We start from the raw sequence: 14884 nt of genomic DNA, 5'->3' as shown, positions 1-14884 counted from the left end.
GCTCCCTTACTAGCCCCTTATTTATCCTGATTTTCAACTTCCTATTAGCCACTTTTATTATGTCATTTTGCTGGGCAAAACATCTCCTGCTTCTGTTGTCAGATATTATTGCCCCATCTGTCCCAATTGTCAGGCCTATCCCTCCATGGATCTCCCTTTTTCTTCACTGTAGCTAAAATACACACACACAACCTAACAACTATTTGCTTTTACTCACATGTACAAAAATATTTATAAAAGCTCTTTTTGTAATAGCGAAGAACTAGAAACTAAAAAGGTGATACATCACTTGGGCAATAGCTGAAGAAATGATGGTATATGAATATAATGGAATACTATTGTGCCAGAAGAAACAAAGGGACAGTTTCAGAGAAACCTCGGAAGGCTTTTATGAAATGATGAAGAGGAAAAGTGAGTGAAACCAGGAGAACTAAAATTTATATAGGAAAAACAGCCTTGAAAGAGTAAAGAACTGATCAACACAGTGACTAATGAAGATTGCAGAGGCTGGCGACCCACCTGCCAGAGAGGTGATATACTCAAGGTGTAGATGGGACATACATTTTCAGACACCGTCAATGTGGTATTTGGTTTGCTTGACCATGCATATTAGTTATAAAGTTTTTGTTTTTCTGGGTTTTGGGGTTTGTTTTTTTGGTCCCTATTGTGATGGGGGGAAGTTGGAAAGAGAGAGAAATAGCAATAGGATTCCACTCCCCCATCTAAAAAAATGTTACTGGAACATTAAAAAAAAAGTACATGAAAATGGTCAGAAGGGAACATAAACAAGACAGCTTTGAAATTTTCATGTCAAATTTAATATATACTTTTTTTACTCAACCCTTTACCCTTTATATATATATATATATACACACATAAAATTTTCCCCCACTTACATGTGAAAACAATTTTGAAATAAAATTTTAAGAGTTTTTTTGTAAGTTTTGAAGTTTCTTTAAAATTTTTTTGGGGGGGAGGCAGGGCAATGAGAATTAAGTGACTTGTCCAGGGTCACACAGCTAGTAAGTGTTGAGGGTATGAGGCCAGATTTGAACTCAGGTCCTCCTGAAACCAAGACCAGTGCTTTATCCATTGTGTGACTTAGCTGTCCCTGAAACTAAGCATTTTGAACACAAAGACAAAGCTCTATAATTTTTTTTAGCAATGTTTCAAGGCACATCCTACTCAATCCAGTACCTTAAAAATTTTTGGTTAACTCAATGATAAATGTTTAGAATCCTCTTTTGTGGTTTCTTACTTAATTTGTTGTTCAGTCATGTCTGACTTTGTGACCATACTGTCCATGACGTTTTCATAAGATCCTTGAAGTGGTTTGCCTAGAGTCACACAGGTAGTAAGTATCTGAGGCCAGATTTGAAGTCAAGTCTTCCTGAATCTAGGCCCAGCACTCTATCCATCTTTTTACTTAATAGTGAAAGACAAAAGGCCACATAAAAATGGGGAAATTCTTCCTCCTGTCATGGCAAAAATGGTTGAAATAATACATGGAAAACAATATAAATAACAAACTCAAATGTATTTCTTTGTCAATAAATACTGTTGGAAGATACCTAAAAATACTGCTGAAGCTTGGAAGAAATATTATTAGTAAAAATTGTTCAGTAAAGAAAGTTTTCTATACAGTTTGCCACAAGTACAGATGTTTCTAATGTGTCTCAGCTTCTGGTATTTGCTAGAATTCATTAAAATAATGGAATCCATGTTTGTGTGTTTCTAAAAGACAGATGTACCAAAGAAGATATTTTCTTAACCATAAATGCTTTCTTTAAAACTTTGTTTTAGGGGCAGCTAGGTGGTGCAGTGGATAGAGCACCAGCCCTGGATTCAGGAGGACCTGAGTTCAAATCCGACCTCAGACACTTAACACTTACTAGCTGTGTGACCCTGGGTAAGTCACTTAACCCCAATTGCCCTGCAAAAAAAACAAAACAAAAAACAAACAAAAAAACAAACTTTGTTTTGGAGAAAATTATGTAAGTGTAGTGAGCAACTGCTTTGGTTGGACTAAAGAAAGGATTCAAGGGTAAGATTTCAGAAAATACACATGAAATGAATTCACTCCACGTCATTGCAGCCAAGAGACTGGAACCAGAGGGGTACAAAGTGTAAAGAATGCTATTGAAGTGGATAATTTAAGGGAAAGGGGCAGGTGGATGCAGTGGATAGGAATTCAGTAAATGCTTGAAACACTTCTGGGTCCTCAGTTGCCCCATAGACTTGAGAATTGAGCATATGGGTTTAAATTGAAGCTTCCCAATCAAAACATTTATTAAGTGCATACTCTATGTTAGTGCTGGGGCTACAAAGAGACCAAAAAATAGTCCATACCATCAAGGAGGCTACAATCTAATGGGGGAGACAACGAACAAATATATACAAACTATATACAGGATAAAGAGGAGTAACAGAGGGAAGGCACTAGAATTAAGAGGGTTTAGGGAAGGCTTCCACTTCCTGTAGAAGGTGGGAGTTTAGTTGGAACTGAAAGGAAGCCAGGGAGGTTCAGTAGGTGGAGTGGAGAAGGGAAAGCATTCCAGGCATGGGGGACAGCCAGAGAGAAAACCTGGAATCAAGAGATGCAATGTCTTGTTTGTGGAACAGCCAGGAGACCAGTGTCACTGGATTAAAGAGTATGTGGAAGGGAAGTATGGTATAAGAAGATGGGAAACGTAGGGGAGGGCTAGATTATGAAGGGCTTTGAATGCCAAACAGCATTTTGATCATGGAGCCAATAGGGAGCCACTGGAATTGACCAAGTGTGTGGTGGTTGCGTGTGACATGGTCAGCCCTGCACTTTAAGAATATCACTTCAGTGGCTCAAAACTGTCCTCCATTGTCTCTCCCTCCCCTCCACCCCCGAACTAAAACCAGTCTAATGGGCATTTTCCTCTTCTAGAATTCAAATGTAATCTGACCCAGTCCTGCTAAGCCAGTGGTTTTCACCTTTCTGGGACAGGACACTTATTGATAACTTATGTGACACGAGTCCTTAAAATGCTATAGACTTCATGGTTTTTTTAAAAAGATGAATTAAAAGTGAATTATTTTTAGAATTCCCTAACAGTCTTCTTCAGAGAGTATAAAATGGGAGTGTGGAATCCCAGCTCTATAGTGCATGGCCCACAAATCCTGCTGCTCCAAGTGAACAAAAGTTGATTTAAAAAAGCTCCTGTCCACAGTGGGACCAAGCAAGGATGGAAAGAGTTCAGTTGGAAGGAATGAGACTCTAACCAAAAGCACACAGGGCATTAGATAAGAATCTCCTTAAAATTTAATTGACTAAATGTGTTACATTCAGTATTCCATGTGTTTCTTCTGGACAAAGAATCAGCATAAATACAAACAAGCTTCTGTGCCTTCTCTAACAAAGAGATAAAATACTAGATAGGAGGGAACAGAGTTCACATCTTCATATTTACACATCTTTACTTTACAACTTAGTGCCAGAAATATTTACAGAAAATACAATAACAACAAAAAAATCATGTCTTGGCAACATACAGAAGTTCATACAAATTGTATTGTGATTTCAAGCAAATAATGGCTGCTGCTCACTGCCAGCCACAACTACAGAGCCTGAGAGATGCCCTCCATTCACTTCTAGATAAAGTCTTGAAATGTGAAATTTCAAACGACACCCTTTTTCTTACCATTTAATAAAGAAAATTAGTTCAGGGACACAAGTTGAGAAAGTGACTATTATATGTGAAGCAGATGTACCTATCTGCTGAGAAACTGATTCAATGTTCTACAAGTGGTATTTCCCAAGGTTTGTCTTTGCAGCAGCTCTCTAAATACAGAAAGCATCTGAGATGGTTTAAATGCACAAAACAATACTTTTAGGAAGATATAATCCAGTGCTTAAATGGGACTTGAAATTGTTTTTTAAGTAGAAAAATTTCATTGCCAAATAGGTAAGTAATGTCAAATTCTCTTGATATCACAAAATTATATAATCTGCCATCCAGGTCAGTTGTACTCACCATTCTGAGTAAAATTTAACCTTCCAATAATATTAAGTTATACTGATGCATTTGGGTACTTGAAAATCAGCAAGTACTTCTCAACAAGTACAGAAGAGGTAACATTGTGAAGGCCTCATATCCTGGCCAACCAGAGCCAATATATATTATTTACCATCATTAACTACTTTGCATTTCTTGAAAGGGGATTGATAGAGGAAAGGGATGGACACAACTTAAGAACAGAAAATACTAAAGGGGGAGGAGAAAGAGAAATGTTACATAATTATATTGTCTACATAGGAAAAGCTGTAGGAACGATAAAGGGAGGGAAGAACAAATAAAATGGACCAAGAAGATAAGTGGCCAAGAGAGGTGTTAAAGCATGGGAAAACTGACCAGTCATCCCCATTAATTTTCAGAGCTGCTGACAACAACGGAAAAAACTTGGTAGTTTATTCCAGAAGACAAGACATCTTAACAGTAATTTACCTTCATAAATGTGCGTATGTACATGAGCACATGTTACAGAGTTTGCCCTTAGAACTGAAATTCTGTAACTCTACCCTATGTTCATGTAACACACTCATCCTCCAGTGTAAGCCAAACAGTCTATTAGTTACCTGTAGCAAAGTCACTTATGGTGACTAAATCTATTTTTAAGACAAATATATTATAGATGAAGTAAACTAAAGTAGCTTGTGATGTCCAAAAGTGGTTATTGAGCATATGCAGAAAAATTCAATTATGTGGAGTAGTAAAGACTTCTTATGTGACAACTGAACGCATGCACTGGCCATGCCATTTAATCAGTGGACTAAATATACTTCTCATAGGCCATATTAACCAGAGTGATTTGTATATAGTAAAGACAGTGAGTGAGCATAGTGATCATGCACTCAAACCGACACTGTGCCGAAGTCCAGTGATTCTGATCCAAAAGTTCCCCTGTGGCTGCAGCAGTTCCTTTGATCTGACCTCTAGGTCATGCAGTGTGAGCCAACATAACTTACATCCCTCTAGGGACTAAGGCAGACGTCATTTCAGTTTTTGCTTATGATACAGATTTGGGGCTTTTAGCTTTTCGGTGAGGTCACTGAGACCCCACTGTTTTCTTTCCACTAAAAGCATACATATAATACCCCTGTTCCACAAACATGGCATTCTCCATGGCTTATTCTTTAGAGAGGGGGAAATTATGCAGAAATGCTAGCAAAAAAGAAGTGGAGTCAGGATCATTTTCTTTTTCATGAATATAGATTTTCCTGACGTCAACACTTTTTGCAAAACTTAAGTTTTATTTGAAGAATATTGGATAAGCATGACATTGGTCAATCACCTTAAAATTTGGGGATTTCAAAAGTTCTAAGTCAGTACTATAGTCTTCTTGACTGATTAAACTAAAAAACAAGACCAGTTTTTGCTTGCAATGTGTAAATCCTGATGTCCTATCAAGATTTCACACAGCCACTTAATTTTTGCGGTGAAACAAACATTATGTTTTCCCCATTACATTTAGCAATTTGGAAATGTCTAATTCTATCTTGGTTTGAAAGGAAATACACAATCAGTAGAATTATATTATACTAGTGGGTGTAAGGGGAAACTGGGTATGTAGAGAGAAATGACCTGGATGTAAAGGAAGAGTTTAAAAAAAAAAAAAGGATTATAGGGCAAACTTAGAAACAAAGCTGTCAAATTCACATCTCTGCCTACTGATGGAAAATTGTATACCTTACTGAATAAGATGATCTGGGCCTGAGCAGGGGAAGGTGGGAGGTAAAAACTAAACTAGACATAAAATCAAACAAAACACTGTATCCACCAACTATGCTTTGTGTAAAAGTGAACAAATTCAATGGAAAGAAGTGTTATCAATTTTCTCTTAATTTGAATTGGTCATTTAAATATCTGAAGATAAAAAAATCCTCAATAAATAATAAAGGGAAGAAAAGGAAAATACTATCTTACACTGCTCTAGGAGTCACCATAAGGATACTTTGGGATCTACCTAAAACCCTTCATCATGGGAAGAACAGTAGAAGTCAGGTGGAATTGAACGTCTAAAATCACAATAGGGTAAAATTTTAATGCATAGCATGTTTTCAGATGAGCAAAACCCAGAACACAGAATGAATGACAAATGGAAACAATTTCTGTAGGAACTCAATGATGCAGTTACTAATGCTGAGTATGTTCCTGGGTAATAATTACTTTTTGCAATACAACTGAATCAGTGAAGTTAAGTTTTTACTTTCAAAATTCCTAATTATATCTTCATAGTATACATTTTTCTATTGGGTCCTGATATAAAGACAGAGCATACATGAAGCCAAATCTTTTTCAACAGTAGTTGAGAGCTGAAATTTATTGAAACCAACAAGTCATTTTGGAACATTTCAACTCTCCTTTCCCACTGTTTTACAAACACCTTTCATTCTGCTATGTTGAACTAGACACAGGTTGACTGATGGCTTCATTGATTTTATGGAATTTTTTACTTGGTGTTTTTCTACACTGCCAGGAATGTAGAAAGTTCACTCTGGATTTGCTCTTGACAGGTTCCCTTCTGTGGTAACGAAAGGTTGTTTTTAGACAGATGATCTGTATAAATGAGTAGGATGATGGTGACGTTGACATACGTGTTCTCTTTCTGATACATGAAGATAAATATACGAAAGTCAGACCTTTAAAAATATCTGCACAAGAGATATTTGTGGGTGGTTCTTTTTGCAAAGCTGATGGTAGAATAAGAGGCTAGAATTCTTCTTGATTTTCTCCCCAGAACAAGCAACTCCAGATTTGGGGAACGAGTCCCTGGAGATTCTAAGAAAGGAACTGAACCTCCAGGAAAAGTGAGCTGTGTAAGACTATCTCCGACTGCTAGTATATAAACCACTTTATGCTAGTCTCCTTTTCTTGATGAACACGTTTATCAGAGCTGTTTACAGTTTCTCCTGAAATGTCCTATTTAAGTAAAACTGCTACTTTAAAAAAGAAAGTTGTATTGGATAAAATCTATACCACCCCGCTGAGGGGTTTATGATTGTGTTTGGGAGACCTCCTCTCACCAGAAAGCAGAAAATCTTCTTAAGTTGTACTTAGAATGGTGTCTCTTCTGTTTCGGTGATTGAAAGATAAGCTGCTTTTTTTTTTGGTGGTGGTGGTGGTATTTTTTTTACTCCAGTAAATAGTAGTAACATATTTCCATTTGTTCCCTCTGGTAGCCACCAATTTCTGATCTAACAATTGTCTTTGGAGGACCTTGGTTTAAGAATTGCAGTTCTTGAGCCCAACCTCCTGGAAAAGTGAAGTATAAAATTCTGGCTCCAGCTGCTTATTTCTGTATTTATTAACAATATCTGCAATTTTCTGTTTTCGTCGCACATGTGGAGGATTGTAGGAGTCACTTTCTAGCCTCTTTCTTCTACAAATGTTTATTACAGTCTGCCTCACCAAGAAACCTTAAAAACAAAGAATTTTTAAACAAATGTTAAAAGTCTATCATCTGTGTGTACTAACAGAATTAGCTAAAACATTTTTCTTCTTCTGTCTGTGAAATTTTCAGTCCTCCTGAGGACCAACATGGCCATTTCTGAGATAAAGCTCACTGAACAGAACTAAAAGGGATGAAATGAAATCAAAAGATCTAATTTTCCCTATCAAATCCAGGGGTACAGCTACTCTTAAGAGTTATATTTTACCTTTCTTTCACTCATAGGAAAAATCAAAGCTTAAACCCCTCTCTCACTTTACACTTTTCTATTCACAGTGGTAAAAAATAATTATAGCTGTCAGCTCAGCATGATCACAAGTTTCTCCTTTACAGTCTATAAAAAGGCAGTGAAAAGAACTGTGACTTGGTGGGGTCAGAAGGCAGAAGACCAAGTCCTGGCTTTGTCATTAACTAACTTGTGGAACAAGGCCCTTGCCCTCACTGGTCTTAGTTTTTTCTTTTAAGATATGGGTGAATTTTGGGGAGGATAGAAAGAATTTTGGTTGGTATTTTTAAGGTCCATCAGAGCTTTAAAATGCTATGGGCCTATGGTAAAATGGCTCATAATTTCTAATCCTTAGTATTTAAAAGCCTTACCGAGTGCTCTCCTGCTGACAATCATCCCATCCACCAGTGGGATGACCATGTTAAATTTTCCAGTAGCTCCTTGAATTTTTATTCTGAACAATCCAGTTTTTAGAGGGTGGATGAAAATGACAGGAACTTCTTTTTCAGCAGTAGTTGATCTTAAAGAGGGAAAAAGGGAAAACAGACTTCTTAAACTAGATAAAACATAGGTGTGTAACCAGAGAACTTAAAGGAAGGAGTTGATATCTTTCCATAATCACAATAACTGCCTACAGGGAGTGATTGGGAGGGTATTAGAAGGCCATGCCTATTGGAAACAACCTTCCATGACGTGCTGCCATGATAGTATGCTTTTGGCTCTTTTCCCATTTTTTCCAGCTGGACAAAAAGAACTGAGGTATTATCTTTAGAAAGACCTTGGTAAAAAGAAACTGGAGGTGGGAATTTACATGAAATAAAAGGTTTATTTAAAGGTTCTTTCATTAACACTGCAAGGCAAAAAAAAAAAAAATCTGGCCCATCAGGAAATGGAGCAAATGGATAATTATGTTTCAATGAGCAACTTCAGTTTTAACTTAAAGGAAAAGTATGGCACTCTATATTGGGGAAACACAAAGGAAAGAACCTGGCAGTGAAGGCACCCCTTACCCTGAAGTAATGAGGTATCTTGAGAAAGGAATGGAAAGTGCTAAAGACAAATTTCACAATATTTCTTGGACAGGGTCTCTAGATAGAGAAATCCCATGAAAGAGTTTTTATTGTCAAAGGGGCCAAATATGTCTCAAATTATCATGAGAAAAATGACATCTCAATGAAATGAACCTTACTTGAAGAAAACCTGGAAAAAAAAGTGAACTACAAAGATAAATGAGGGGAAGTTATTTGTGGGGCAGAAGGGCTCTTCATTTTTTTTTTTAAGGGCTCTTCATTTTTAAGGGTTCTTTAAAGTTCTCTAAGTTTCTTTCTTTCTTTCTTTTTTTTTTTTTGGTGAGGCAATTGGGGTTAAGTGACTTAGTGACTTGCCCAGGGTCACACAGCTAGTAAATGTTAAGTGTCTGAGGCCAGACCTGAACTCAGGTCCTCCTGACTCCAGGGCTGGTGCTCTATCAACTGCGTCACCTAGCTGCCCCTAAAGTTCTCTAAGTTTCAAGCAATCTGACTGACATTTAATTTACATGAACATTTTCAGGACCACACTTATTATATGTGGTAATGTTACCAATTTGGAGTTTCAAGACATTTCCTTTTCTCAAGAAGGTGAATCATAGTAGTAGGAGGTGAAGAGATTTGGACAAAGCATACTTTAAAAGTAAACCCCTAGCACCGCCCCCCACCCCCCCAATGCCCTTTTACCCATGTGAAATCCCGACTTTGCCTTTTTGGCACCAAAATTAACACTTTTCCCTGCAAAGCACTGCAGCACTTGAGCATTTGAGACCTAAAGGGAATCAGAGGCACAAGAAAGGAATGGCTCTTGTATGAGCATGACTTACCTCAGGGAAGTGCTACTGTTTACAGTCGTTTCTACACCAGTGCTGATCTCTGACATCAGGTCAGAAAGGGGAAAGTTTTCTAGAAGAAATCATTTGATCACAATTAAGATTTTGCTACATCTCTGCTTACTTGAAAGTGAATAAAAATCAGCATATTTTACTTAGTTCTCTTAACAACAGACAATAACAGAATGTGTACCAGCAAAAAACCCTCAAATCAAACCAAATAATAAAACCTCTTATGATGCTTCCAAGCAAGGTCAAGACAGGCTTAGAGTCAGAATTCATGAGTCCAAATGGGTTATGTGAGACAGGGATATTGATGGGATAAATCTAACCTTTGGGGACCTCAAAGAGCATATTCTGAACTCTTCCATAAACATCTCCTAGGTGCCACTGTTTGAAAAAGAGCACTGAGCTCAACAGAACCAATGGTCTGACCCGACATGCATTTGTTATATTCTTATGTAGTTTATATAACTGTAAAAATTATCTACAGCCACACATGAAAAAGGAAAAAGAAAAAAACACAAACCTTTAAATTCTACCATGACTACTTGTTAAAGCCAGTCAAGACTCACTTCCCAACCAATATAAGGAGATAGATTGATAAAGTCCCAGGGAAGGCTTATGTAAAACTGATACAAAGTGAAGTAGGTAGAAACAAGAAAACAATATACACACTGAGGACAATGCAAATGGAAAGAACACAATGAAACCAAACACTGTGCAATTATAATTACCAAGCTTGGCCCCAGAGAAGAGCTGAGAAAGTGAACCTGCCTCCCTTCCCTGAAGAAGCTGGAGGGCAGGGGAACAAAGTGTGTAGTCAGTCCTCCATATACTGCCAGATGTGGTGGATGTTGCTTGGTTTTGTTGAACTGTTTGGTTCTTTTTTAATCTTTATTTCAAGGGAAGGCTCGCTGGGTAGGGGAGGGAGCAGAAGGGATATATTTGGAAAGGAAGGTGATGTAAAAACAAAGGGCATCAGTTAGGTTGCAGGGGGTAAAGGTGGAAAAAAGCTTTCCTGTCTTTCTCATTATGGGGTTTTGAAGAACTGGGGAATGATTTGTAGAGCAGCAGTTTTAGCTGAAGCATCAATTGTGGAGATGAACCTTAAAACATTTTGTTCCTATATCACCTTAATTTCCAAATATAACCCTCTCCTATCCAGAGGGTCATCCCTTATAATGAAGAAAAAAAGAGAAAAAAAAAGTTCAGTCAAACTTACCAACACATTAACCGAACATGTCAGAATAAATAACATTAGATACCCTATAAACTTTCACCTCTACAAAGAAGGAAAAAAAGGGCATTTTCTCATCTCCTATTGAGGGGCAAGCTTGATCATTATTAATTATGGAGTATTCAGTTTTTATTTTTTCCCCTTTCATTTTACACTGTTGTAGTATATAGTACATATTGTTTTCCTGGTTCTGCTTACTTCACTTGGTATCAGTTCAAATAAAAAGTCTTCCCAAACTTCTTTGAATTCTTCATATTCATATTCTTCATATTCTTATAGCAGCATAATATCCTATTACAGTCATGTAATAATAGCTAACATTACATAAAGTACTCTAAGGTTAGTCAAGTGTTTGATATGAGTTCATCATTTGACCTTCACCACAACTCTGTGCAGCAGGTGCTACTATTATCCTCATTTTATAGATGAGGAAACTAAGGCACAGTCAAATGATGCTGTCAAGTGTCCGAGAGAGGAGTTGAACTCAGGTCTTCTGACTCTAAGACCAGTGCTTTGGCCTCTACACTACCTAGCTGGCACTAATTATAAAGCATAATTTGTTTAGTCACCCCCTGCTCAACTGGCAAATTTTACAGTTCTTTATAGCTACATGAGGTGTTTCTATAAATATTTTGATGACTATGAAATCTTTCTATCTTTGATTTCCCTGTAACACATGTCTTAAAAGTGCCATCACTAAGTGGAAAGGTGTATATGGACAATTTAAATCACTTTCTCAGCCTAATTCTAAATCACTTTCCAGAAATGTCAGACCATTTTACAAGATCCACTAACAATTTATTATTGTCCTTCCCTTTCCCACAACTGCTCTAAAACATGATTTCCCATCTTTTGACATTTTTATGGCATATGCCTTTAAAACTTCTTACTTCAAGGATCCATCTGTATCCTCCCTCCGCCACAGCCCCCTTTACAATTTTAGTAGACAGTTCTGTGTATTGCTTCAAGGCTCTCAACACTAGCTTTTGGAAGACTGGCCCATTTTGCTCTGAGCCTCTGTAGGTTGGCAGGGTCTGCCCCACCTTGTGCTCTGCAAGGATATGTCATCATGAGGTAGGGTTTTAACAGAAGCTTTTAAAAAAATGTTATAGAAAAATTTCCTAAGTCATTGTTACTGGTGTTATGTTGTTACATTTAAACTTAAAAAGAAAATCTGATACTCTTACCTATATCATCATAACGTTCAACCCAGACAACAGAGACCTTGGTCTCTGGTCCCATTGGTGGAACCGTTCGGCCCTGAGGCAACTTCTTTAGGCGGGAAGTAGGACTTAACTATAAGTGGGAAAGAAAAGAAAATGAATGACAAAGGAGTTTGATTGGTAAAGCATAATTACACAGTGACCCCTTTGTTAATAGGACAGATTCAAGTCAATATTTATTAATCCTTCTGTGTGCAGAAGAACACTGTGCCAGATGCTTAAGGGTAAATTCAAAGTTTAGGCAAGATACGGTCCCTACTGTCATGGAGTATAGTCTGATTGGGAAAGATGACATAAATAAAGATAACTCTAAAATGAAATAACACATAAATATTATTAGTGAGATTTAACATAAAGCACTGACCAAAGAAAGAAACATGGGAAAGTTTGAGAAGAATCTTGGCCAATCCCAGGTTCCCAATCAAGAAAGGAGGAAATGGCTGAATCTATTGATAAGCAAATATCTGATTATCTCATATGTGTCAGGCACTGTTTAATGTTATAAACCATGAAAACATATGTTGTCGACTAAAGAGAGGGAAGCAGGAGGAATTTATAAAAAGGACAGTGCCAAGACATTAGTTATAAATTCACCATTATTAGTTATAAATCTATAAACTCTAAAAGTGCTTGAAAACATATTAATACATTGCCTTACCTTCTGTGAGGAATTAAGATTGTCTGTATGATTAGGGAAAAGTTCAAGTGTAAGTGATGGCTGTTTTAGTATTCCAGGCAGAAGATCCATATTTGAATCACTTTCTTGGTCGGAGATGTTGCTTTCCACTGAATCAGCTGTGGAGTATAACAATAACAAAAAAAAAATGATAAATTTTCTAATTTCTTGAGCCAAAAGAGTTAAAGATTAATTATGTCAATGACTGTATTAACTCAACCTCCAAAGAGAATGTTTTAAAAATACCCGTCCATTCATTATTTTTGGAAAATATTTTAAATGGGTCTGGCTGGAGAAGAGACAAAGGAAGGTCAGAACTGCAACAAAATGCAAGCTTCTCAAAAGCCAGGATTATTTGGTTTTTAAGTCTTTTTATGCTCAGTGCCTAGTACAGTATCTTGCACATTATTAGTAGGTGCCTAATAAATGTCTGTTGAATTGAAAAAACAAAATCTTGTTTCAAAGACTTACTTTACTGTTTAAATGACGGTTATAAAATATTAGCTATATTTAGAAATACTAGGCAAAAATTATTCCATAATATATGAATATTAATTCAGTCCAATTCACATTTAATGAGTAGTTTCAGCACGCCAGATAACTGTGCTAGGAAAGGAATACAAAAGTGTGTGACCCAGAACTTTAACAGGTAGAAGGAATCTTATAGTCATTTAGTCTAACTCCTCTCATTTTTGCCCTCAATGAACAATCTAATGGGACAATGAGACTAACATATGAAATAATCAAGTAACCATAAGACAGAATCTTATAATTATGATGATGGCATAAAGGTTTAGGTTTTATAAAATCTTTTATACATCTTCTCGTTTGATTCCTATAATAACCCCTGTGAAGTAGGCCCAGGCAGATACCCCCATTTTAAGGTGAGAAAACTAAGGCACAGAGGTTAGATGACTTGCCCAAAGGTATCCTGTCTCGTTAAGTGGCAGAGGTAGATTTTGGGGGGGGGGGGGCGGGCAGAGGGATGAGGGTTAAGTGACTTGCTCAGGGTCCCACAGCTAGTAAGTGTCAAGTGTATGAGGCCAGATTTGAACTCAGGTCCTCCTGAATCCAAGGCCAGTGCTTTATGCACTCTACCACCTAGCTGCCCCGAGAGGCAGATCTTGAACCCAAGGCTTCTGACTCCAGATCCACTGTTCTTTTTTACCTCTTCTCTTTTCCCTCTATACTCTTTCACCTGATGATCTCATCAGCTGCCATGGAATCAATTACCTATGTTGATGATTCTCCAATCTACTGACCCAGCCCTAACTTCCCTCTTGATAGCCAGTTTCTCATCTCTAGGTCCCTACTGGAAATTGTGAATTGTGTGTCCTGTAGACATCTTAAGTTCAACATATCCAAAACTGAACTAATTATCCCTCCTGCCCAACTCCCCTGCCACTTTTCTCCCTAACTTTCTCCTATTCACCCAGGCTGGAAAATCTAGGAGTCATCCTCAAACCTTCATTCCCATCCCCGCAATCCCCACTCCTGCTCCCCGTATCTAATCTATTGCCAAGGTCTGTGTTGATCTGACCTTTGTAACACTTCTCAAATGTGTCCTCTCCTCTGACACTACCACCCCCTTGGTCCTCATCACCTCATGCTGGACCACTGCAATAGCCAGCTGGTTGGTCTGCCTGTCTTATGTTACTCCCCACTTGGGTCTATCCTACAAAATGATCTTCTAAAAGTGCAGTTCTGACCATGTCCAGTGGTTCCCTCTATCACCTCTGGGATCAAATATAAAGTCCTCTGGCATTCAAAGCCCTTCCTAAGCTGGACTCCACCTCTCTTATACCTCGAGTCCCCTCCCAATGCTGGGCATTTTTACTGGTTCTCCCATGCCTTGAATGCTTTCCTTTCTCATCTGTGCCTCCTGGCTTCCTTCCTCTAAGTCCCACCTGAAACCCCACCCTCTATAAGAGGCCTTTCCCAGTTACCCTTCTTTCACTTGCCTATTTCCAATCCATCTTGCACACAGCTTATTTATATGTAATTGTTTACATGTTGTCTTCCCCATTAGATTGTGAGCTCTCTGAGGGAAGGGCCTGTCTTTTGCTTTTCTTTATCTTCCCAGCACTTAGCACAGTGCTTGGTACATAGAAGCTTACTATCAATCCACAAGCATTTATTAACCACCTACCTAAGTTCCAGGAACTCTGTTATACATGAG

General features: G+C 37.8%; 1 protein-coding gene across 7 annotated transcripts in view; it reads right to left on the bottom strand.

Annotated features, from left to right (window-relative positions):
* Nucleotides 1–6320: 6320 nt before the first annotated feature.
* Nucleotides 6321–14884, bottom strand: part of RALGAPB (Ral GTPase activating protein non-catalytic subunit beta) — an 89658-nt gene continuing 81094 nt past the window's right edge. For all 7 annotated transcript variants that reach the window (XM_043983319.1, XM_043983321.1, XM_043983320.1 and 4 more), the window contains 5 exons: nt 12688–12824; nt 11994–12102; nt 9561–9639; nt 8077–8225; nt 6321–7447 (listed from right to left, as the gene is read on the bottom strand). In XM_043983319.1, coding sequence (XP_043839254.1) covers nt 7254–7447; nt 8077–8225; nt 9561–9639; nt 11994–12102; nt 12688–12824 — 668 coding nt within the window. In that variant the 3' untranslated portion in view covers nt 6321–7253. The remainder of the gene's footprint in view (nt 7448–8076; nt 8226–9560; nt 9640–11993; nt 12103–12687; nt 12825–14884) is intronic.

The sequence above is a fragment of the Dromiciops gliroides genome, chromosome 2, assembly GCF_019393635.1.
Source record: "Dromiciops gliroides isolate mDroGli1 chromosome 2, mDroGli1.pri, whole genome shotgun sequence".
NCBI classification, from domain to species: Eukaryota; Metazoa; Chordata; class Mammalia; order Microbiotheria; family Microbiotheriidae; genus Dromiciops; species Dromiciops gliroides.
Note: the sequence above shows the minus strand (reverse complement) of the source record. Positions and strands in the feature narration are given on the sequence as shown.